Here is a 26,005-nt window from a genome sequence, read left to right on the forward strand (position 1 = left end):
ATCAGAGACCCCAGTGAGAGACGCAGGGTCACATGAATGAAGGTCACACAGCAGTAGCGTAGAGATGAGGACGATGTGTGCCAGAAATAGGAAGTCAGGAATGCAGGTACACGTAAGAACAGTCAGGTACCCGGAAGAACGAGGGAGGCATCTGTGTGTGGAGCACCAAGACTAGTGAGATGAAAGAGGCAAGGTATAGAACTGGTCCCTTTATGTGACTCTGGATGTGCCTACCTGTGAGAAGTGGAATTGGGTAGCCAAGGAGCAAGGGGAATAGCTTGTGAATTTTGTACCCTGTTTCAGTATGACCTATTACAAAAATAGTTTTCTAAGGACAGGCAGGGAAAGAGAAGTCAGAGAGGTTAGAGGAAAATTAACGGTCAGCAGTGTCCAATGATGAATAGGGGTCAATGCACTCACTCACTGGTTGTGTTTGGGAGAGGGAAATTTGGGAGGGGGCATAATTTGAAGTTAAATTATTTCTGTTATACAAAACATTCCAAATTTAACTTGAATATTGAATATTAGAGCTGGGATGAATCTTGGAGTTTATCTAACCTCATTTTATAAATGAGGAAACCAGATCCAGAGAAAAGGATGTCCTTCCGCAGTAAGACCTGCCCAGGACCTGCTTCTTTCATCTGGCATCCTCACTAGCAGCCGTATGACCTTGGGCAAGTTACCTACCTCCTTTGTGCCTCTTGTTTCCTGATTTGTGGACGATAGTTGTATACTGTAGTTCTGTTTATGAGAATTAATTTCTGTATGTGACGTGCTCAGAACAGTGCTTCAGGTAGTAAGTAGTATTCGGTAAACATTAACTATTACTTTATTTTTCAAGCCACTGTTCTTTCCAGTATATTTCAGCCATCGTGTCCTTCTAGAATTTTTTTTCTGAAAAGAGTCTTCTTAGCCCTTTAATGCAGTTCACCACTTTTGATTATACCCGTCTCTTTCTAGACCCATTGACAGGTTTGATCGAGACAGACCCCTGAGAGGCCGTGGAGGCCCAAGAGGGGCCATGCGAAGCCGAGGCAGAGGCGGCCCCGGGAACAGAGCTTTCGACGGTTTTGACCAGAGAGGGAAACGAGATTTTGAGAGGTATGGTGGGAATGAGAAAATGTCAGTTCCTCTGGAACTGCTGTTTTCGCTTTATGGTCTTGGTGATACATGGTACGAATCTGTTATGTGTTAATATTTAGTTGACTTTATATAGTGTGCTCTTATTCCTGAGGGAGCTGATCCTGGGACAGCTTTTCTGATCAGCTTTTCTGATTTGGAGATTGACTGGAGACCACCTTCCAGTTTAAGGGAATATTCTTTCTTTCTCTAGAGCAATCAGAACCGAAGACAACATGGGTGGATGTGGAGTTCGAACCTGGGGATCAGGTAAAGATACCAGGTACGGTGCAAATGTGTGCCTTCTGTGAACCTACAGTTAGGTGGAAATCTCTGGATCTTTATTTTCCTTTCGTAAAAAGTACTCTCTGTTGTGCTTTCAGTGGCTTTATATTTGTGTGCCATTAGGTAGAGATTCATTTTAGGCTTTTGTTTAGTGAGATGACTTCTTAAAGCATGTTTGCTATGTTGCAATTAGATTTGAAAATGACTTTGAAAGTTCTTTTATCATATTTTAGCCCAAACAAATTTGTATTTGCTGATGCCCTAGCACATGGCACTGTACATAGGCCTCAGAATGCTTTTTAAATTCCTGGATATTCTATACTTTACTTTTCTGTGGCCTCCCCAAGTTCTCATATACATTGCTTCTTGATTTTATGAAATCATTTGCAGGTCAAGCTCAATGACAAGTTTCACTGAAGGTTCAAATCTGACATTTTTCTGAGGCTTCATAGTGTCTCAGATCTGTGCCAGTTTTGCTACTTAGAAGAGGTACTTGGTTCTGCTGTTTCATTTCATGGCTGCAGGGACAGTGCCTTCCTGTGTCTGCAAAGACTGGGCAGCAAGTGTTTCCGGGCAGCGCTGGGCAAGGAAGGGGTCCCCCAGCGCATGTTGTGGGGCAGGCTTTCCAAGCCTTGTCCTTGAGAGGAAAAAGAAACTTGTTGAATGTTTCTCAGTATAGGGTTTGATAGGATCTTGATTATGAATCTTTTAATTTTATTTATTTTTACTTTGATAATATATACTTTAAAAAGTAATACCTCTGAGTCACCTGATTTATCACCTTGTTTAATACCATCAGTCCAGGGGTGCCTGGGTGGCTCAGTTGGTTAAGCGTCCGGCTCTTGGTTTCAGCTCCGGTCATGATCTCAAGGTGGTGGGATCAAGTCCTGTGTCTGGGCTCCCTGCTCAGCAGGGAGTCTGCTTGAGGTTCTCTCCCTTTGCCGCTCCTCTGCCTCTCTAAAATGAATAAATAAATCTTTTAAAAAAAATAAAAGTTTGAGGGTTTTGCTGTAGTTAGTATTCCTCTTTGAAGGCATTGGCAGTGCTAACTAAATTTAAGGATAAGATGTTTTCAAAACGGTACAGTGAGCCATTTCCAATGTTAATGGTTTTCTTCAGCAGTTTGACAGTGGGTGCCTGTGTTGAAAGTAGAATTTTCTCCATTTGTGGTAATTAAAAAAATCAGATATCAGATATTATTTTCTTGGTACCAATTGAAACACACCCACAAAAGCAGTTTTCAGTAATGGTGCCTTCCAATTTTTATTTCAAAGAGCAAGATGGTCTTATGTAATAATCAAGTAACATTCGATTAAAATTTGTTCACGGTCATAGATTTGGGTAAGTGTGAAGTCTGAATTTGAACTAGATAACAAAGCCTTGAGGTGTTGAACATTGCTTTGTGGAATGTACTTGTGCAAACAGGCATTTTCTGCATTCATATAACTGAAGTCAAAATATATACATGGGCCCTGGGGCTTTATCTCTTTTCTGTAAATCCAGCATTGATTATCTACTTTCAGCAAAATAACAAAATCCACCAACATAAATTGTTGCTAATTTTGAAACCCCATGGTTCTGTAGTTTTGGTCACATGGTTCTATAAGAGCTGTAAGCACATTAGTTTTTTGTTTATTCATTAAATAATTTAGATCAACACAGGAGGGAGATCTGTGATTTCTCTCCTTTTTTAAGATCAGCTGGTCAAGTTTAAGAAATGCTGGTGTTTACATCGCCCTTTTATGATTTTTAATTGTTGAAAGCTATGAATTACCAATATACCTATGGTTTTTATCCTCTTGGTTTATTATGTTGCCAGGGGAATAAAGAGAAAGTTGGAGTAATTTGTGTGCTGCTGCTAGACTTGGGGGCTCCTGGGTTCCAGAACCTTCTGTGACCCTGCCCGGGTCAGCTGAAGTGCAGAGGCAGCCTCTGCAAAGGGGCCTCCACCAGGCAGAGCGGCAGCCGTGTCCTTCCAAACTCAGAGTGCATTTGATTTCCGACCGTTTTTTTAAAAGTAAAAATTAATTATTTGGAGCGCCTGGCTGCCTCAGTCAGAAGAGCATGCAGCTCCTGATCTTGGGGTCCTGAGTTCGAGCCTCACAGTGGGTGTAGAGATTACTAAAAAAAATAAATAAACTTTGAAAAAATTAATTATTCAAATTCTGGATCTAAAAAATTATTTTTAAAGTTCACTACAATAGCTTTGCATGATGAATAAAAAAACAAATGTAAAGTCAATTCTGTTATTACAGTTCAATTTATCTTTGCTTTTTAAAAAACAGCTTGTGTTGTGATACTTTTTCCTTAATGGGAGATGAAAAAGTGCTGGGGTCTGTATGTAGAGTATGAAATATTTCTAAGGGATATACTTATAGTGACTAATTTTAGCATTTCCCTGAGAATGAAATTTCTTTTGCTGGGACTGATTGTTTTTTTTTTTTTTTTTTAAGATTTTATTTATTTATTTGACAGAGAGAGAGACACAGCGAGAGAGGGAACACAAGCAGGGGGAGTGGGAGAGGGAGAAGCAGGCTTCCCGCAGAGCAGGGAGCCCGATGCGGGGCTCGATCCCAGGACCCCAGGATCATGACCTGAGCCGAAGGCAGACGCTTAACGACTGAGCCACCCAGGTGCCCCGGGACTGGTTTTTTTAAAGTAATAATCATGTAGGATTAATGCTAACATAAAAAGGAAAATTTAAGATCATGTGTATTAGAACTCAAATTGTGTCTCATTGTGCTATAATTTCTAATCTGTAGGTTGTATTTAGATGTGATGGTATATAAATTGATGTTTCAGAGCCTTATTTTTCTGGCACAGTTATCACCAGCCTGTTTGTTTTCTGCACACTCATTATTGTGGAATGTTTCCATCATTTTCTAAAAGTTTGATACGGTGTATTCTTGTGTATTGTGAGTCATTTGACACTTGTAGGTTGAGAATTTTTTTTATTTTTTATTGAATTATAGTTGACATACAATATTGTATTAGTTTGAGGTGCATGACATAGTGATTTAACAATGATATACACTATGAAATGCTTACCACATTAACTGTAGTTTCCATCTGTCACCATCATAAAAAGTATTACAGTATTACTGACTATATTTCCTATGTTGTACTTTTCATCTCCAGGACTTGTTTATGCCCCTACTGCAACTGCCCGTTTGTTCTCTGTATTTATGAGTCTTTTTTTCTTCATTTGTTTTGTTTTTTAGATTACATGTGTGAGTGAAAGCACATGGTATTTGTCTTTCTCTGTCTTACTTCACTTACCATAATATCTTTAGGTCCATCCATGTTGTCACAAATGGCAAGATTTTATCCTTTTTTATGGCTGATAATATCCCATTGTACATATATAGGACATCTTTATCCATTCATCTGTCAGTGGGCACTTAGATTTCTTCCATATCTTTTTTTTTTTATAAAGGAAATTTTTTTTTAAGATTTATTTATTTATTTATTTGACAGAGAGAGACACAGCGAGAGAGGGAACACAAGCAGGGGGAGTGGGAGGGGGAGAAGCAGGCTTCCTGCCAAGCAGGGAGCCCGATACGGGGCTTGATCCCAGGACCCTGGATCATGACCTGAGCCGAAGGCAGATGCTTAACGACTGAGCCACCCAGGCGCCCCTGATTTCTTCCATATCTTGACTATTGTAAATGTTGCAATAAATAAAAGGGTGCATATATCTTTTAAAATTCATCTTTTGGGGATCCTGGGTGGCTCAGCTGGTTAAGCGTCTACCTTTGGCATGGGTCATGATCCCGGAGTCCCAGGATGAAGTGCCGCATCGGGCTCCCTGCTCGGTGAGGAGTTTGCTTCTCCCTTCTGCCCCTCACCCCGCTCGTGCTTTTGCTCTCTTTCTCTCAAATAAATAAATAAAATTTTAAAAAAAATAAAAAAAATAGAATTCATCTTTTGGGGCACCTGAGTGGCTCAGTTGGTTAAGCGTCTGACTTGTGATTTTGACTCAGGTTGTGGGATTGAGCCCTGCATCAGGCTCCATGCTTGGTGGGGAGTCTGCTTGGGATTCTCTCTCCCCCTCTGCCCCTCTCCCCGCTTGTGCACGCACTCTCTCTCTTAATCAATCTTATAAATAAATAAGTAAATACATACATACATACAATTCATCTTTTCATTGGGGGGTGGGGTAAATATCCAAAGTGGCATTGCTGGATCATAGGGTAATCCTATTTTAATTGTTTGAGTAACCTCCATACTGTTTGCCATAGTGGCTGCACCAATTTATATTCCCACCGACAGTGCACAAGGATTCCCTTTTCTCCACATCCTCAGCAACACTTATTACTTCTTGTCTTTTTAATACTAGCTATTCTGACTGGTGTGAGATTGTATCTCATTGTGGTTTTGATTTTTGCATTTCCCTGATGATGAGTGATGTTGAGCATCTTTTATGTATCTGTTGGCCATCTGTATGTCTTCTTTGGAGAAGTGTCTAGTCAACTCCTCTGCCCATTTTTAAATTGGACTGTTAGGTTTTTTTGGTGTTGAGTTGTATGAGTTCTTTATATATTTTGGATATTGACCCCTTTTCAAAGATCTTCTCCCATTCAGTAGGTCGCCTTTTCATTTTCTTGATGGTTTCTTTCATTGTGCAAAGCTTTTTATTTAGTTTGATGTAGTCCCAATAGTCTGTTTTTGCTTTTGTTTCCCTTGGCTGAGGAGACAGATACAGAAAAATATTGCTAAACAGATGTCCAGGAGTTTCATACCTATGGTTTATTTGTTTCTTTCTTTCTCTCTCTCAGGGATTTTATGGTTTCAGTTTTTACATTCAGGTCTTTAATCCATTTTGATTTTATTTTTGTGTATGGTGTAAGGAAGTGGTCCAGTTTCATCCTTTTGCATGTAGTCGTCCAGTTTTCCCAATACTACTTGTTGAAGAGGCTGTCTTTTCCCCATTGCATGTTCTTGCCTTCTTTGTCATAGACTAATTGACCATATAAGCATGGGTTTAGTTCTGGGCTCTCTTCTGTTGCATTGATCTATATCTTTATTATTGTATCAGTACTATACTGTTTTGTTATTACAGCTTTGTAGTATAGTTTGAAATTTGGGATTGTGATCTCTTTAGCTTTGTTCTTCTCTCAAGTGTGCTTTGGCTGTTTGGGGTCTTTTGTGGTTCCATACACCTTTAGGATTGTTTGTTTTAGTTCTGTGAAGAATACCATTGGCATTTTGGGATTGCATTGAATCTATAATTGCTTTGTGGTGGCCTGGACATTTTAACAATGTTATTTCTTTCAATCCATGAGCATAGAGTATCTTTTCATTTATTTGTGTTGTCTTCAATTTCTTTTATTAGTGTCTTATAGTTTTCACAGTACAGGTCTTTCACCTCCTTGGTTCAGTTTATTCATAGGCATTTTATTCTTTTTAATGCAATTGTATATGGGATTGTTTTGTAATGTCTCTGCTAATTCATTATTAATATATAGGAATGCAACAGATTTCTGTATATTCATTTTGTCCTGCAACTTTACTGAAATCATTTATTCTAATGATTTTTTGGTGGGTAATTTAGGGTTTTCTATGTATATTATCATGTCATCTGCAAATAGTGACAGTTTTATTTCTTACCTATTTGGATGCCTTTTATTTCTTTTTCTTGTCTGATTGGTGTGGCTAGGACTTTTAGTACTATGTTGAATAAAAGTGGTGGGAGTGGACATCCTTGTTTTGTTCCTGATCTTAGAGGAAATGTTTTCAGTTTTTCACCATTGAGTATGATATTGGCTATGAGTTTTTCATATATGACCTTTATTATGTTGAGGTATGTTCCCTCTATACCCACTGTGTTGAGAGTTTTTATCATGAATGGATGTTGAATTTTGTGAATTGCTTTTTCAGCATCTATTGAGATGGTCATATCATTTTCATCTTCATTTTGTTAATGTGGTAGGTCACGTTGATTGATGTGCAGGTATTGAGTTCATCCTTGCATTCCTGGGATAAATCCAATATGATCATGGTAAATGAATTGAACGCTGTTTGCTAATATTTTGTTACAGATTTTTACATCTATGTCCACCAGGGATATTGGCCTGTAATTCTTTCTGTAGTGTCTTTTTTTTTTTTTTTACTTCAGTGTAAGGGTAATCCTGGCCTCGTAGAGTAAATTTGGAAGCATTTCTTCGTCTTTATTTTTTGGAATAGTTTGAGAAGGATAAATATTAACTCTTCTTTAAATATTTGATAGAATTTACCTATGAAACCATCTACTCCTAGAGTTTTTTTTATTGCTAACTCAATTTCATTACTAATAATTGGCCAGTTACGGATTTTTTATTTCTTCCTGTTCAGTCTTGGATGATTGTTTGTTTCTAGGAATTTATCCATTTCTTCTAGTTGTCCAGTTTGTTGGTGTATAATTTTTTGTAGTAGTCTCTTATGATTCTTTGTATTTCTGTAGTGTCAGTTATAACATCGTTCATTTGCAATTTTATTTATTTGGGTTCTCTCTTTTTATTTTTTTTTCCCTTGATGAATCTGGCTAAAGGTTTATCAATTTTATTTATCTTTTCAAAGAACCAGCTCTTAGTTTCATGAACCTTTTCATTGTGCTTATTGTTTCTATTTCATTTATTTCTGCTCTGATCTTTATTATTTCTTTTCTTATACTCACTTTGGGCTTTGTTCCTCTTTTTCTAGTTCCTTTAGGTGTAGAGTTAAATTGTTTGAGATTTTTCTTGGTTTTTGAGATAGGCTTGCATTGTTATAAACTTCCCTCTTAGAACTGCTTTTGCTGTGTCCCAAAGATTTTGGGCCATTGCGTTGTTGTTGTTGTTTTTAAAGATTTTATTTCTTTGAGAGAGAGAAAGAGAGCACAAGCCAGGGGAGGGCCAGAGGGAGAGGGAGAAGCAGGCTCCCTGCTGAGCAGGCAGCCTGACCCCAGGACCCTGGGATCATGACCTCAGCTGAAGGCAGTGCTTAACCGACTGAGCCACCCCGGTGCCCCTGGACCAATGTGTTTTCATTAGTCTCAAGGTATTTTTGATTTCCTCTTTGATTTCTTTGTTGACCCATTGGTTTTTTAGTAGCATGTTGCTTAGCATCTACATGGGTGTGTTTTTTCCAGTCTTATTATTGTAATTGATTTCTGGCTTTATATTATGATCAGAAAAAGATGCTTGATATGATTTCAGTCTTTTAAATTCATTGAGACCTATTTTGTGGCCTAACATGTGATTTATCCTGGAGAATATTTCAAGTGCTCTCGAAAAGAGTGTATATTCTGCTGTTTGGGGATGGTTTGTTCTATATCTGTTAAGTCCATCTGGCCTAATGTGTCTTTCAAAGCCACTGATTGATTTTCTGTCTGGATGATCTATCCATTAATGTAAGTGGGTGTTAAAGTCTTGTACTATTACTGTATCACTATTGATTTCTCCTTTTATGTCTGTTAACATTTACTTTATATGTTTAGGTGCTCCTGTGTTGGGTGCATAGATATTTATAATTGTTATATTCTTTTCTTGGATTGATCTCTTTATCATTATATAGTACTCTTCCTTGTCTCTTGTTAAGAGTTTTTGTTTTAAAGTCTATTTTGTCTGATAAAAATATTGATACCCCAGCTTTTTTTTTTTTTTGCTTCTATTTGTGTGATAAATGTTTTGTCCATCTCTTCATTTTCAGCCTGTGTATGTCTTTAGGTCTAAGTGAGTCTCTTGTAGGCAGAATACAGATGGGTCTTGCTTTTTTTATCCATTCAGTCACCTTACATCTTTTATTGGAGCATTTAGTCCAGTTATTGATAGGTGTGCATTACTGCCATTTTGTTAATCGTTTCCTGGTTGTTGTTTTTTTTTTTTTTTCTTTTCCTTTATTCTCTTGCTTTCTTCGCGTGTGATTTGATGACTTTCTTAATATTATGTTTGGATTCTTTTCTCTTTATTTTTTGTGTATCATAGGTTTTTGGTTTGTGATTACCGTGAGGTTCATATATGACATCCTATGTATTTAGCAATCTGTATTGTTGATGGTCGCTTAAATTTGAACACATTCTAAAAGCACAGGTTGAGAAATTTTATGGCCTCTGCTAATACCTGAAATTTCCTAGGACAGTAAGAGTTTTAAATAATTGTTCTTGTTTATTATAAGCTATTTTTAATTTTAGGCCATTCGTAGAAACTTCTTTTTCTAAAAGTACTTTTCACATCTTTCAAGTAATTTCAGTGGATTAGCAGTTTTCTCATTTTCATTTTGATGCAGATTACCTGTTTGTGTATATAATTACTTGAATGGTATTTACTTACAAAAAAGGATATTAAAATGTATTTTTTTTTACTTTTAAAGATTTTATTTTATTTATTTGAGAGAGAGAACATGAGAAGGGGGGATGGTCAGAGGGAGAAGCAGACTCCCTGCTGAGCAGGGAGCCCCATGTGGGACTCAATCCTGGAACTCCGGGATCATGACCTGAACCGAAAGCAGATGCTTAACCAACTGAGCCACCCAGGCGCCCCCAAAATGTATTTTTTTTTATCTTGTATATGTAAGAGCATTGATGTGAACATATTTGTGTGACCAGAATGATTCTCACTGCTTTTCAGTGACGTGGAGCAGACTGCACCAATGGAAGAGACCACAGCGGTGGAAGAGTCCCCCGGCCCCCTGGAGGAGGAATCTCCAGCCAAGTGGGTATTTTATTCATTTTCCCCATGGATTGTTGGTCTTTTTCTCAACGATTCCTAAGAGTCCTTCACAGAGCAGGAAGCTCACCTTTTATTATATCACAGAAGGTTGATCTTGATATATTAATGAATAATCGAACTCATTAATAATTCAAGTAATCTAGTGACTGATTATTAATGATAATTAATGAGTTAAGTTTAGGTATTCCACCCAGTGCCCACATCCTCTTTTCCATCAGCAGCTTGTACTGTAATTAATCTTCCTTTATCAGGACCCTCATCTTTTGTCCCTTTATTCTGAGTCCATCCTCCCTCTTTCTTCATGGAGCTGAGGTCCCTGATCCACTTCTAGCATCCTTGCCCAGTCCTTAAACTCCCTTGCCCTTGGATCTTTTGTTGTGCCTTGCTAGCAGAACCCACCTCCTGGATGACCACCAGCTGTCTGCCTTCTCTCTCCCTGCACCCTCAGGCTGAGCACTGCAGCTCACACCGCAGAGCCAACAGGAACCCTTGTAAGTTCTCAATCCCCTGCATTCTGAAACGAGCCCTCAACACTGCCCAGCATTCCTCTTTTCTTGCGCTCACTCTTTCTCCCGCTCTTTACAAAGATCAATTCCATCCTTTGTGTCTCCTTAAAACCCTGACACCGCCCCCACTTTCCCCTCCCCCGCTCCTTCCCATACCCACACCACCTCTTTCGTTTTCTGGATACAACTTTGCCTCCTATGTCACACAGAAATTGGGAGCCATCAGATGGGAACTTTATCATCTTTCCACTCTTAGAGGTACAAACCGGCCTGCACCGGCTTGCCTCCGAGCCTCCTTCCCTCGTGGTCAGATAGAGGCGCCATCTCTCCTGCCACTTGCTCAGGCTTTGGATCCTGTTCCTGTGGAGAAACCTCACACTGTCAGCTCCCTCCCTTTGAGGTATATTCACCTTCCTCCCCACTTTGGTCTTTATCAACAGTTTCGGCATGCTCAGTGTCACCTATTTTAAATCTGCTACTCTTGCCCCACATTCTCATTCAGCTACCTTTCTCAGCATTGTATGTACTCTTTCTTCATTTCCTCTCTTCTCACTTAAGCCTCACTTCACTCCAGGTCTGGCTCTGTCCCCATTGCCCTTCGGAAACAGTCACCACATGTCTCCACACCTAATAGATGTTTCCTTCAGCATCTTTCTTGACCTGTCAGAGCATTTGGCTTTATTGATTTCTTCTTAAGCTTGCCTTCCCTGGTTTCTGTGATATCTGTACTCTTCTGGTTTTCCTTCTGCCTCTCAGCGCCTCCTTTGCAGACTCATCCTTGTCTTTCTGGTCTTTTAAAATGTTGAGTTCTTCAGGGCTCTGCCACAGGCCCTCTTTTTAGTGTCCTTTATAGGATCTCATGCACCTTTGCAGCTTGAATAGTCATTTATGTGCGGACCCCAGACTGTATCTCTGGCTCCCACCGTCAGCGTGGGCTCCGGGTGTGTGTATTTAGCTGCCTACTTGGGACACCTCCCCATAGACATCGCAGATGCTCCTCCTGCTGTACATGTCCAGGAGAAGTCCAGAAACCTCTGTCCTCATCAGGTGTTTCCATCTTGTGGAACAGCCCGTTGCCATCCATCCAGTTGCACAAATCAGAAACCTAGGAGTCACCCTTGAGACTTCCTTCTTCTCGACCCTCTTCCTTCCCCCAAATCCAGTCTGTCACCCTGCCCTGGTAATAGATACCTTCTCATCTCCTCTCATCTCCACTCCTCACCGTCCTCTCATCCGGTCTGTCACGGGGCTTTGTGCTTTCTCACCTTCGACCAGCCATTTCCACAGCACTGTGGCTTTCACACTAGCATTCTGGTCTCATGTCCTCACCCCTGGTGCAAGACCCCAGGGGCTTGCTGTTCTTTTCCCGCCCCTTGATCTGACCTGTACAGTCCTGCACGGTCTGTGCCCCTCAGAGCCCTCAAGTGCCGCTGCTCAGGTGCCTTCTGTGGGTGCAGCACGTGGCCCCATCTGGCGTTCGCAAGCACCTTTCTCCTGCCCCCGCCCCACGCATGCCAGGGTGCTGCTGCAAGTGCTGTGGCCTTTTTTCCCCTACCTCACTTCCAGACCCCTTCACTCTTCCCTGATTTAACTCTTCCTCATTCTTCAGCTGCCGAGAGGCAAGGTGTCCAGTGGTCAAGATCACAGACCCCTGGCCAGCATGTGGGTTCACGTCCCAACCCTGCCACGTACTAGTTTGGGCAGGTTATTTATTCTCTCTGTGCCAGTTTTCTTCATGTGTAAAATGGGAATAATAATAGTACCTACATCTTAGCGTTGTTATAAGGACTGGTTGGCTGTGTGTGTGTGCGCGTGCGTGTGCTGTATAAATATCTGCTGTCATTATTCTCCTTATTGCAAGAGTAAAATGCTGCAATGATGCAATGATGGAAGCTGTTAATTTACTATTCAGAACAACTAAGAAATATTTTGAATTAAAGAAATAAGTTAACAATATGAATATTTAGACAGCTAACTAAGGAAGTAGATTAAAGTTTATATGAATGTTGAGAAAGTGAGTTAACTAGACACCTTCAGGAAAAATTGTATCTTTTTTGAGCCAATAAACCATTTATACAAATTCAGGCTATGTAAGGCAGAATAATAGAGTCAATTACAGCATAACTCTAATCTATGGAATTGAGTGAGGTACTCTAGCTTTCATAATATTAGACAAAATAATTCAGTTGGCTACTCTGGAAGACAAAATAGTACTTAATGATTTGGTGACAGTCTCACGGTCTGCAGGGTCCTAGCAGAGCTAGCTGGCAGACCCCCCTCTTCTCTGCTGACTGCAGTGGACAGTGAGCGTCTAGTTAGAACTGCAGGAGCTGGGCCGTGGTGCAGGGGCATGGCCATCCAGTGGCCCACCGTGCTGTGAAGTTCTTGTTTCTGCACTGCCCTGTCAAACTTTAAAATTATCACAATAATACTATTACAGTTTTTTGATAATTTCAAAATTACGTTTGCATTTGAGAAGTACATCTGGTGACAGTGATGCTCTCTGATCTCCGCTTTATCCGAATGCTGATCTAACACTCAGGCTGATCTGGCACCCAGCCAAAATGTATATTCAGTGCACCTCTCAGTTTAGAACTTCCTGATAGATTAATTTAATGTACCCTCACTTATGTTCAGACATACACCCCAAAGAGCATATATTTTCCTCAGATTGGACACATTTTGTTGACAAATGTGCTATTCCCTTCCTTTTCTTCTTCCCTCCTTCCCCCTTTCATTATGGAAGTATTACGTGTTCCTTATCACAGGGTGTTCTCATGTCTGAGGATGCTTGTGATGACGTCTTGGGAGTATTTTGCTACAAGACTATAAGAATAAATCTAACATTTACAGAGCATTTGTTGTGTGCCAGGAGCTGCTCTAAATGCTTCCATGTCTTAATGCCTTAACCCTTTGCTGCCCCTCAATGAAGGAGTCGACACTGTTGCTGACCTCATGGGGAGACATAGAGGTGAAAGGACTTGCTAAGAATTGCAGAGCTAGCGTTCAAAGCAGATGTTGTTGGACATTCATGCTCTTACCTGCAGTGAATGGCAGGAATGGTTGAAAAGTGCCATTTACACCAATTTGCTATGAAGAACTGAAAAGGCGAGAAGATGTTGGTTGTGTGAGCAGAGGAGGGGCTGCTAGGGTGGCTGAGGACTTCCCTATTCAGTAATATGGAACAATGCTCCCCTCCTTCCTTAAAAGTAAAAAAGTCCTTGTGACTAACATAATAATAAAAAAAGAGAGAGTGTTGAGGAAGCATCATTACAAAATGCCTGCAATGAAATATTTTTCATTATAGTTTGTTTCCAAGTATTTTTTGCTTAGACAGTGAAGATTGAATCTTCTTAAAGCCGGAAAACACCTCTTTAAAACATATATGGCAAATTTCTGAGGAGCTCACAAGTTTAGTATCAAATTCACTTCCCTTTCAGTACTTGGGAAGGAAGAGATATTGTTTACATGTTAGGTTAAATCCACTTGCCCTGGTTAAGTAGTCAATCAAGTTTTATTTCTAGAATACACTTTTTTTCAGTTCCCTACACCCTTTCACGTATTGAGGTGAAAAGATACTGACTGAATGGATATTTGGACGTTTGGCGTTATGTATGTTTTCTCTGCCCACATCTTGACTGTCTTCTATCTGAGTGTATTTCTCTGCCCTCTTATTCCCTAAAGAGCACAGAGTTTGAGTCTGGGCTTTGGAGATAGAATGAGTGGATATGAAACATGGCACTTTTATTTGTTAACATATGACCTCTGCCTCAGTTTCCTTACCTGTAAAATGGAGCTATTAATTGGATCTAACTCGTGGGATTAATTATCATGACCAAATTAATGTAAAGCGCTTTGAATAGCATCTGGCACCTAGTAAGCATGCAGTAAATGTTAGCATTATTGCCTCATTTATTTTTAAATTAAGTAACAGTTGTTAAAACAGTTCTATTTCTTCTATAATTTCACCCATTTAGAAACAAATGTTTAACTATAAAATTTGCATATAGCATTATTCACATTACAAATCGTAGATTAAACCACTTTATATCTATAAGCAGCTTTGATGGAAAATCATCTCCCAAGATTTTTAATAATGTACCAAGAACTGTGAAGGTCTTTGAATTAGTCAAAAGGTGGGGGGAAAGGGGTGTTAAATTTAGAGTGATAGCAATTACAGTGCTTTTATAACAGAAATATAACCGCTTTCATCCCTCTGGAACTGAGGGATTAATTATACATCTCTTCCTGTTGAAAATCCAGTCTGCTAAAACTGCCAGTAAAAACTGCATTTGGTGCCAATTCAGATAGGAAATGGGATCTGCCTCACAGAGCTTTCATAGAATGTGTTTTTGTAATAATTTGTAGTCAATAGAGAATGAGGTTAACGAGCCTGTCCTTGGTGATTTTATACTGCTCCCAACATGGCTTGTTGCAATGACAGATGGTAAGGGAGGATGCATCGGGCACATCTGTACATCCACTCATGAGTGGTGGCCCCAGAGTGAACGGGGGCAGGGCGATCACTTTCAAGGAGGGAATCACTTGCCACAAATGTCTCTTCTGAGCTCCACTGTTTGCTTCACTTTGTCTGTGTATCACTTCAAGACTGCATCTCCCATATGCCTTACCCTTTTATGTTCTAGCCCTTCATGTTTAGATATGATGTTCTTTAAGACAAGCAAACAGAAAAAGTACTTCTTTTGTGGTCTTAACACAAAGTCTGTTCTTACTGAACTTTTTGGAATTTATTAACTTCTATTAGGTCATCTGAGTTATGAAAGAATCCTCAAATTCATTGCATCAGTTTTAGAAATCAGAACTAGATTATAGTCTGTAATCAGAATAGCATTATAGAAATGAGTTCTGCTGTAGGGGCGCTTGGGTGGCTCAGTCGGTTGGGCGTCTGCCTTTGGCTCAGGTCATGATCCCAGGGTCCTGTGATCGAGCCCCGCATTGGGCTCCCTGCTGGGCGGGAAGCCTGCTTCTCCCTCTCCCACTCCCCCTGCTTGTGTTCCCTCTCTCGCTGTCTCTCTCTCTGTCAAATAAATAAATAAAATCTTTAAAAACAAAAAAAGAAAGAAATGGGTTCTGCTGGTTTCCTAATTCTGTAACAAGTAGCCTAAAGGACTTTCCCCTCATGAATCCTTTATTTTTGGATCTGTAGTAGAGATTATGTTGTTATAGAAGGATGTATATAAAAAATAGTATAATGAACCTCCATCTAAGTTATTCCTCTTAGACTTTTATCAAATCATGGCCATTCTTGTTTCATATATATCTACCCATTTCCTCTTCCCCCCAGGATATCATATCATTCTTAAATGTTTCAGAGTGTTCTATCTAAAAGTCTACTCTTTTTTTTTTTAAAGATTTATTTATTTGAGAGAGAGAACGAGTGCAGGGGGAGGGGCAAAGGGAGAGGGAGAGAGAGTCTTAAGCAGACTCCCCGCTGAGCACAGAGCCTGACGTGGGGTCTCAGTCTCACGACCCTGAAATCACGACCTGAGCCAAAACCAAGAGTCAGACACTTAACCGACTGTGCCACCCTGGTGCCCGTAAAAGTCTACTCTTTTTAACTGCAATAATGTTATCCCATATCTGGGCAGTTTGTCAGTTTCCCTGATTGTCTCAAAATCTCTTTTTAAAGATTTATTTATTTATTTATTTATTTATTTGAGAGAGAGAGAGAATGAGAGACAGAGAGCATGAGAGGGAGGAGGGTCAAAGGGAGAAGCAGACCCCCTGCCGAGCAGGGAGCCCGATGCGGGACTCGATCCCGGGACTCCAGGATCATGACCTGAGCCGAAGGCAGTCGCCCAACCAACTGAGCCACCCAGGCGCCCCACAAAATCTCTTTTTAAAACAACTTATTTGTTTGAATTAATATTGAAATATACATCTCAATTGGTATATCTCATCTCTTTTTAAAACAGTACTGTGGAGATACAGTTCACATCCAGTGGGTGACGTATATTTATTATGTACAGTCTCACAAGCCTTGACATCCATATATACTTGTAAAACCATTACCACAGTCAAAATGATGAGCATATCCATCAACCCCAAAAGTTTCTTTTTATCCTTTTGTCATTCCTCCCTCCAGCCTCTTTCCCCCCAGGCAGCCAGTGATCTACTTATTGTCACTAAAGATTAGTTTGCAGTTGCTACAGTTTTCTGTAAATGGAATCATCCATCATGTATTCTTTTTTGCCTATGTTCTTTCACTGAGCATACTTTTGAGATTCATCCATGTTGCTGCATGTATCAGTAGTTCACTCCTTTTTATCGCCCAGCGGTATTCCACCGTACAGATAGACTACAGGTTCTTTATCCGTCTACCTGCTGGTCATTTCGGTTGTTTCCAGTTCTTGCTATTACAATTGAAGCTGCTATGAACATTTTTGTGTGTAAGTCTTTCTGGGATATACATTTTCATCTCCCCTGTGTAAATGCCTAGGAGTGGAATGGTTGCACTGACTCTAGGGCAGGTGTATATATAACTTTTTAAGAAACTGACAAACTTTTCTAAAGTGGTTGTTCCAGTTTTTATGATTTTTAGCCATTATAATAGGTTTATATGTCATTGGGGTTTTACTTTGTATTTCCCTATTGACTAATGATGTTAAAGCAACTTTTTATGGGTTATTTGCCATCTGTATATGTTCTTTAATAAAGAGTGTTGAAATTGCCCATTTTATAACTGTTTTTTTATTACTTTGTTTTGAGAGTTCTTCATATATTCCGGATTTAAGTCCTCCATCAGGTATATGATTTGCAAATATTTTCTTCCAGTCCGTAGCCTGTCTTTTCATTCTCTCAACAGTGTCCTTTGAAGAGCAGCAGTTTTAATTTTGATGAAGTCTACTTTTTATCATCTTTATCTTTTATTGATCCTGCTTTTGGCCTCAAATCTAAGAAATCTTTGCCCAATTTAATATCACAAAGGTTTTCTCCTGTAAGTTTAATAATTTGGGTTTTTATATTTAGGTCTGTGATCCATTTTGAGTTGATTTTTTATTCAGTGTGAGGTGGGGATGAAAGTTCCCTTTTTTTCTTTTTTTAGCATATGTATATCCAGTTATTACAGCACATGAAGCACCATTGTTAAAAATCAGTTGCCCAGGGCGCCTGGGTGGCTCACTTGGTTAAGCGTCTGCTTTCGGCTCAGGTCATGATCCCAGGGTCTTTGGATCGAGTCTCGCATCGGGCTCCTTGCTCAGCAGGGAGCCTGTTTCTCCCTCTGTCTGCTGCTCCCCCTGCTTGTGCTCCCTCTCTCTCTGACAAATAAATAAATAAAATCTTTAGGAAAAAGAAAATCAGTTGCCCACTTATGTCTAGGCCTCTTTCTCTACTCTATGCTTTGTTCCATTGGTTTGTTTATGTTACACTAATATTACACTATCTTGATTATTCTTAAGTCTTAATCTATATGTTTTTTCTTTCCCTTGCAATTTATTTGTCAGAGAAACTGGGTCGTATGTTCAGAGTCAGAATTTTACTTGAGTGCTTCCCTGTGGGCAATGGTGTGCTGGTAAATATTCAACATCTGGCTCTCTAGGATGAAAAAGCCTGGATCTGTTGCACTTGCTGGTTTCTATGGTGTAAATATTCCCATCATGGCTGATTTAAAACTACCAGTGTGTCATCTGAATGCAGAGTCAGAAAGAGATGTGCAATAGTACGCTATTATGTAACATTTCCACTATATACATACATTAGGTATAATTAACCCAAGAGCATAGATAAAGGTAAAATATAGTGAAATTCACTATTAGGGAATAGTGAATTGTGATTATTTATTCCTTCACTTTAATATAGTTAATTGTAAGTTTATATAATTTAATTTTTAACAGTGATTAAGAGCCAGCTCACAAAATTAGTAAAAATTTAACAATTGGCTGTGAGCCCGTTCAAACTGGTGCAAGCCAGTTGCAACACAGCATTGCTTGTAGAGTAGTTGAATGTGTTCTCTGTCCCCTGGATTTTCTGTATTCCCTGAAAATTAATAGTGAAAGTGAGAGAGGGTTGATCAAATTCAGCTTCAGCTTTTTGCAGGATTGTTTCATAGGTTTTGGAAGGCTGCTGGTCATCATTGCCTTGATGCATTATTCCATTAAGGCTGCACACTGGTGATAGTCGGATAATCTCATTCTTTTTTCACTTACTAGCTGGCGTGATCTGTAAAGAAACACTTACCTAGAACTAGTTGATTATAGTGAGGTAGAAGTTTGTTTAAGAAATGTAGGATAGGGCGCCTGGGTGGCTCAGTTGGTTAAGCGACTGCCTTCGGCTCAGGTCATGATCCTGGAGTCCCGGGATCGAGTCCCGCATCGGGCTCCCTGCTCGGCAGGGAGTCTGCTTCTCCCTCTGACCCTCCTCCCTCTCATGCTCTCTGTATCTCATTCTCTCTGTCTCAAATAAATAAATAAAATCTTAAAAAAAAAAAATGTAGGATAAATAAAAGGTACTAGAAGTACCTTTTAGAATAGTGAGTTGGTTCGGTTCCCTATCATACTTCCGAGCTATGAGTGACTTTTCTTAAGTGTCATTATGAACTTAGAGATTTAAACATATTTCGCGTGTTTCAACCCACTGAGTTTTTTATTCTTATGGGTTCTTTAACCCATTTTTTTTAGCTGGAGGGAACTTCTTCAAATTGATTCTTGATCCTTTACACACACTCAGTCATCTTTAATGGCTTTCTTGTGTTTTGGTAAGATGTATTCTGAACTCATCATCTATACTTCCTACCCAATACAAAATACCTCACACAGAGTTATTTTTCCAAAGAGAGCCATTTTCCTTTAATAGAATATGGGAGTTAGAGACCACAGTCTGAGCACTAGGGGTGCTCACTGCTACTAGGTTCTTGATTGTTTCTAGGACATTTAAGTAGACAGAGCTAAGAAATACACACACATTTTAATTTATTTTTTATTTTTAAAATTTTTTTAAATTTTATTTTTAAATTCTATTTTATTATGTTGTTAGTCACCATATATTACATCATTAGTTTTTGATGTAGTGTTGCGTGATTCATTCTATATAACACCCAGTGCTCCATGCAGTACATGCCCTCCTTAATACCTATCACCAGGCTAACCCATCCCCCCCCACCTCCCCTCTAAAACCCTCAGTTTGTTTCTCAGAGTCCATAGTCTCTCATGGTTTGTCTCCCCTTCCGATTCCCCCCCTTCATTTTTCCCTTCCTACTATCTTCTTCTTCATTTTTTTTTTTTAACATATAATGTATTATTTGTTTCAGAGGTACAGGTCTGTGATTCATCAGTCTTACACAATTGACAGCACTCACCATAGCACATACCCTCCCCAATGTCTATCACCCAGCCACCCCATGCCTCCCACCCCCCATACTCCAGCAACCCTCAATTTGTTTCCTGAGATTAAGAATTCCTCATATCAGTGAGATCATGTGATACATACATGTCTTTCTCTGATTGACTTATTTCACTTAGCATAATACCCTCTAGTTCCATCCACGTCATTGCAAATGGCAAGATTTCATAATTTTTTTGATGGCTGCATAATATTCCATTGTATATATAGACCACATCTTCTTTATCCATTCATCTGTTGATGGACATCTTGTCTCTTTCCATAGTTTGGCTATTGTGGACGTTGCTGCTATAAACATTGGGGTGTAGGTGCCCCTTCAGTTCACTACATTTGTATCTTTGGGGTAAATACCCACTAGTGCAATTGCTGGGTCGTAGGGTAGCTCTATTTTCAACTTTTTGAGGAACCTCCATACTGTTTTCCAGAGTGGCTGCACCAGCTTGCATTCCCACCAAGAGTGTAGGAGGGTTCCCCTTTCTCCGCATCCCCACCAACATCTGTCGTTTCCTGACTTGTTAATTTTAGCCATTCTGACTGGTGTGAGGGGGTATCTCATTGAGGTTTTGATTTGGATTTCCCTGATGCCGAGGGGTGTTGAGCACTTTTTCATGTGTCTGTTGGCCATTTGGATGTCTTCTTTGGAGAAATGTCTGTTCATGTCTTCTGCCCATTTCTTGATTGGATTATTCTTTGGGACACGCACACACTTTTTAGATAAAATATATTATGAGTTTATTCATTATTTCCATTTGAAATTTAAGACTACAGGTTTTTAGCAAAGCTTTCTTAAATTTGTTTCTCTTTTACTTCCATGCTAAAAATCCCAGTTGTCAGTAACATCACTCATTTGAAGTAACAAACAACATTACCAACACTGTGTCCAATAATATGATTACTAAAAAGTTATATAGAGAGAAATGAGTAATCAAAGTCATATTAAAGACACTTTAAATAGTTTCTCTGGATGGTTATATCACCAACTTGATAAACATTAGGTTAATTTTATTAATTTTGCTCTCAAATTTTAGATTGAATTTTAATTTAAATCTATTTTATAATTATAAAACATTTGTGTTTCCAAAGTTCAATCTGATAAAACATTACACTTTCCAACTAGCTTCTATCTGTGTTTTCTCTGGCCTATATTATAATTTTTTAAAATAAAACCTATATGTATACAGGTTTCCCCTGCTATCCGAAAGTAGGGCATTCCTTTGAAACATTTCATAGGCCAAAATGGCATAAAACAAAGAAGTGATTACCATTAATTTATATTTAAAAGTTTTTTGAGCATTCCTAGACCCAAAAATTAACTGCTTAGGCTTTTCTAATACTTTAGGACACATCTTGTTAACAGATGCACAAAATAAATTGAGATAAAGCACAGATGCTCCCAGACACGGTTCAAAGCTGTCAGCTTGATGCTGAGATACACTGAGTGTAGTTCCCAGGGAATGAGCTTGCTGAGGCTGTTCTTGCTGTGCAGGATACATACACTCTGCCGCACTGCACAGTAAAAGCTGAATACTATTTTTCACTTTTTTGCCTTTTTTCATAAAAGCCAAAGTTCTCTTTGGAATTCTTTCAGTTTGCAGAAACTGGTACTGATATAGACTTTTTTTTAAAGATTTTATTTATTCATTTATTAGAGAGAGAGAGGAGAGCACATGAGAGGGGGGAGGATCAGAGGGAGAAGCGGACTCCATGCTGAGCAGGGAGCCCGATGCGGGACTCAATCCCGGAACTCCAGGATCATGACCTGAGCCGAATGGCAGTCGCTTAACCAACTGAGCCACCCAGGCGCCCCTGATGTAGGCTTTTTGTAAAAGCTTAATGTGAACTTCCAGAAGGGGGGAGATACCTGATACATTTGTATGTCTCACTATTTCTTAGGTGAATGATAATGTACATTCCACTTTGCTTCTTCATGAACATATCCAGGAGATGCTCTATAGTAATATATAGAGATATTCTTCATTCCTTTTTAAGTGGTTTAATATTCATGTTTAATATCCATAATTTTTCTACCAAATTTCTCTCTAGACGAGTTTGGGTTATTTACGGTATTTTGCTATTACAGATTTTTAATGTCTTTTCATATTTTTGCATATATATATATACATATATATATAGGGATATTTTAATATTTAGCATTTTTCTAACATTTTATTATGAAAATTTTCCAACATAGCAAAGTTTAAAGAATTTTAAACACCTAATTTACCAACTAAACTGATATAAAACTTAAACAAGTTTTATACATTGTGAAATGTATAAAAATAAGTGTATAATCATTGTTTTGACAAACTTGTGGAACCCAAACTCCACTATCAAAATATAGAATATTACCACCATGCCAGAAAGTTCCCTCATGCTCCTTCAGAGGCAACCACTGCTCTGGTGTTTTTTCTACCATTTGCTTGATATTTTAAAGTTACTTTATAAATATGCCTGTTTTGGATGCTCTATGATTAGGTTTCTCTCCTGATTTCACTAATAGTTTTTGTATCATTAACCTATAACCTAGGACCATAAGTTACATTAGCCCTTCTGTGAAGATATTATGGATTTGATTCCCTTCCCATTCATCACCTAATTTTTTTTCTTTTAAACTTTATTGAGATATAATTCCCATACTATAAAATTCAGCCATTTAAACTGTACAATTCAGGGGCACCTGGGTGGCTCAGTTGGTTAAGTGACTGCCTTCGGCTCAGGTCATGATCCTGGAGTCCCGGGATCGAGTCCCGCGTCGGGCTCCCTGCTCGGTGGGGAGCCTGCTTCTGCCTCTGACCCTCCCCCCTCTCATGTGCTCTCTCTCTCTCATTCTCTCTGTCTCAAATAAATAAATAAAATCTTTAAAAAAAAATAAAATAAAATAAACTGTACAATTCAATGGTTTGGGTTATATTATGTTACTAGTTTTTAAAAATTGTGATAAAACATATATAACATCGGGCGCCTGGGTGGCTCAGTTGGTTAAGCTACTGCCTTCGGCTCAGGTCATGATCCTGGAGTCCCGGGATCGAGTCCCACATCGGGCTCTCTGCTCGGCAGGGAGCCTGCTTCTCCCTCTGACCCTCCCCCCTCTCGTGCTTTCTCTCGCTCATTCTCTCTCTCAAATAAATAAATAAAATCTTAAAAAAAAAAAAAAACATATATAACATAAAAATCGCCATTTTAACCACTTGTGAGTGTACAGTTTAATGGTATTAATTACATTCACACTGTGTGCAACCATTACCACCATCCATCTCCAGAACATTTTCATCATCACAAATAGAAACACTGTATCCATGAAATAAAAAATCCCCCTAACTCCCTCCCCTTAACCACTGGTAACCTCCATTCTATATCTCTCTGAATTTGCCTGCTGTAGGTACCTCATATAAGTGGAATATAATATTTGTCCTTTTGGGCCTGGCTTATTTCACTTAACATTATGTTTTCAGGTTCATCCATGCCATAGGATGTGTCAGTGCTTCATTTCTTTCTTTTTCATCTATTTTCTTTTTGGTGCTAAATACATATAACAAAATTTACAATTTTAATAATTTTAAAGTGTACAACTAAGTGACATTTACTGCATTCACAGTGTTATGCAACTATCACTGTTACCTAGTTCCAGAACGTTTTTGTCACCCTATACCCATTAAGCAGTCATTCCCTGGCCTCCCTGCCCCCAGTCCCTGGCTACCACACATCTACTTTTTGTGTCTATGAATTTCTTTTTTTTTTTTTTAAAGATTTATTTATTTATTTATTTGAGACAGAGAGAATGAGAGACAGAGAGCACATGAGAGGGGGGAGGGTCAGAGGCAGAAGCAGGCTCCCCGCCGATCAGGGAGCCCGATGTGGGACTCGATCCCGGGACTCCAGGATCATGACCTGAGCCGAAGGCAGTCGCTTAACCAACTGAGCCACCCAGGCGCCCTTGTGTCTATGAATTTGCCTTTTCTGGATATTTCATATAAATGGAATCGTACATAAACTTTTTGTGCCTGGTTTATTTCGTTTGGCATAAGGTCTTCAAGGCTTATTCGTGTTGTAACATGTATCAGTACTTCATTTCTTCTTATAGCCAAATAATTTTCCATGGTATTAGATATATACCATATTTTGTCTCTCTTTTCATCAGTTGATGGACATTCAAGCTGTTACCATTTTTTGGCTATTATGAATAATGCTGCTACAAACAGCATTGTCGAATTGCCACGGACATATGTTGTCTTTCTCTTGGGTGTATACCTAGGAGTGGTATTGCTAGGTCAGATGGTAACTCTAGACTACATTTTGAGGATTTGTCAGACTGTTTTCCAAAGTGGCCACACCATTTCATATTCCCACCAGCAATGTATGAATACGGTTCCAAGTTCTCCACATCCTCACCAACACCTGTTAAATGTCTTTTTTTGTCCTAATCGTCCTACTGAGTATGGAATGGGTATAAGTCATTGTGGTTTTGATTTGCATTTCCCTGATGGCTAATGATATTGAGCATCTTATTGGCTATTTGTAGATCTTCTTTGGAAAAATGTCTATTCAGAGCCTTGCCTATTTTTCAGTTGGGTTATTTCTTCTCATTGAGTTGTAAGAGTCCTTTGTGGATTCAAGATGTAAGTCCCTTATCAGAGGGGCGCCTGGGTGGCTCAGTCGGTTAAGCGGCTGCCTTCGGCTTGGGTCATGATCCTGGGGTCGTGGGATCGAGCCCCACGTCAGGCTCCCTGCTCGGTGGAGAGCTTGCTTCTTCCTCTCCCTCTCCCTGCTGTTCTGCCTACTTGTGCTCTCTCTCTCTCTGTCAAATAAATAAAATCTTTAAAAAAAAAAAAAAAGTCCCTTATCAGATATATGATTTGCAAATATTTTCTACCATTCCATGGGTTGTCTTTTCACTTTCTTAATGGTGTCCTTTGCAGCACAAAAGTTTTCAGAAGTTTTGGTGATGTCTGGTTTATCTACTTTCTCTTTTGCTGCCTATGCTTTTGGTGTCACCACTGCCTAATCTAACTAAGAGCATGGAGATTTATGCCTGTGTCATCTTCTAGGGGTTTATATTTCTAACTCTTCTATTTATGGTGTGAGGTAGGGGTCCACCTTCCTTCTTTTGCATATGGATATCCTGTTTTCCCAGCACCATTTGTTGAAAAGACTCTGCTCTCTCCTCTGAATTGTCTTTGGCACCGGCTTGAAAAAAATCAATTTATTGTAAATGTGAGGATTTATTTCTGATCTCTGAATTCTAGTCCATTGATATATCTATCCTCTGTTTTCTTTTAAAATCTCATGAATTTAAAGAGGATATTTACAAAACTATGTATTCGTAACCCACTGTTTTATAACTCTGTTCATGGTTGCCTATGTATTTGTTCTGATGCAACAGCTTCTCCCTTTTCGTCTGCAGTTGTCTCATTTTGTGTATGATGCCATCTGGGAGGGGGCTGGCTGGAGGTGAAGTGTAATGTTAATGGGATGGTGATGTTCCCATTTTTCAAAGACAGTTTTGAGGCAGACAGGAAGTGGGGTGCCTGGCTTGCTCAGTCGGTGGGACGTGCAGTTCCCGATCTCGGGTGTGTGAGTAACAAGCCCCACATTGGGCATAGAGATTATTTTAAAAAAAAGAAAAGAAAACAGGAATTACCTTCAGTTGGCAGTGATGGCATAAAGTGATTAAAATAAGGAAGCTTTATGGTTCAGAGATTGTCTTACCTTATGTAAATTTGAGATGCGGGACCATGAAAGTATGGTAAACGAATAGTAATGACTTTGTCTTTGAGGAAATAGACATTTTAGACCCATCAAAAACTTCTACTTCTTCATAGAGTTCCTGAGTTGGAGTTAGAAGAGGAAACTCAAGTTCAAGAGATGACCCTCGATGAATGGAAAAATCTTCAAGAACAGACCAGACCAAAGCCTGAGTTTAATATCCGGAAACCTGAGTCCACTGTCCCTTCCAAAGCGGTGGTGATACACAAGTCCAAGTATAGAGATGATGTAAGCATGACATTTTCTTCTCTAGAGGTAATCTTCTAGATTACCTTACTAGACACC

General features: G+C 39.3%; 1 protein-coding gene across 2 annotated transcripts in view; it reads left to right on the top strand.

The window, feature by feature from the left end:
* Positions 1 to 26,005, top strand: part of HABP4 (hyaluronan binding protein 4) — a 42,600-nt gene that overhangs the window by 10,810 nt on the left and 5,785 nt on the right. For both annotated transcript variants that reach the window (XM_035024462.1, XM_035024463.1), the window contains exons 3-6: positions 961 to 1,101; positions 1,334 to 1,402; positions 9,990 to 10,073; positions 25,777 to 25,948. In XM_035024462.1, coding sequence (XP_034880353.1) covers positions 961 to 1,101; positions 1,334 to 1,402; positions 9,990 to 10,073; positions 25,777 to 25,948 — 466 coding nt within the window. The remainder of the gene's footprint in view (positions 1 to 960; positions 1,102 to 1,333; positions 1,403 to 9,989; positions 10,074 to 25,776; positions 25,949 to 26,005) is intronic.

Source organism: Mirounga leonina, unplaced genomic scaffold (assembly GCF_011800145.1).
Source record: "Mirounga leonina isolate KUSES-001 unplaced genomic scaffold, KU_Mleo_1.0 Mir_179, whole genome shotgun sequence".
NCBI classification, from domain to species: Eukaryota; Metazoa; Chordata; class Mammalia; order Carnivora; family Phocidae; genus Mirounga; species Mirounga leonina.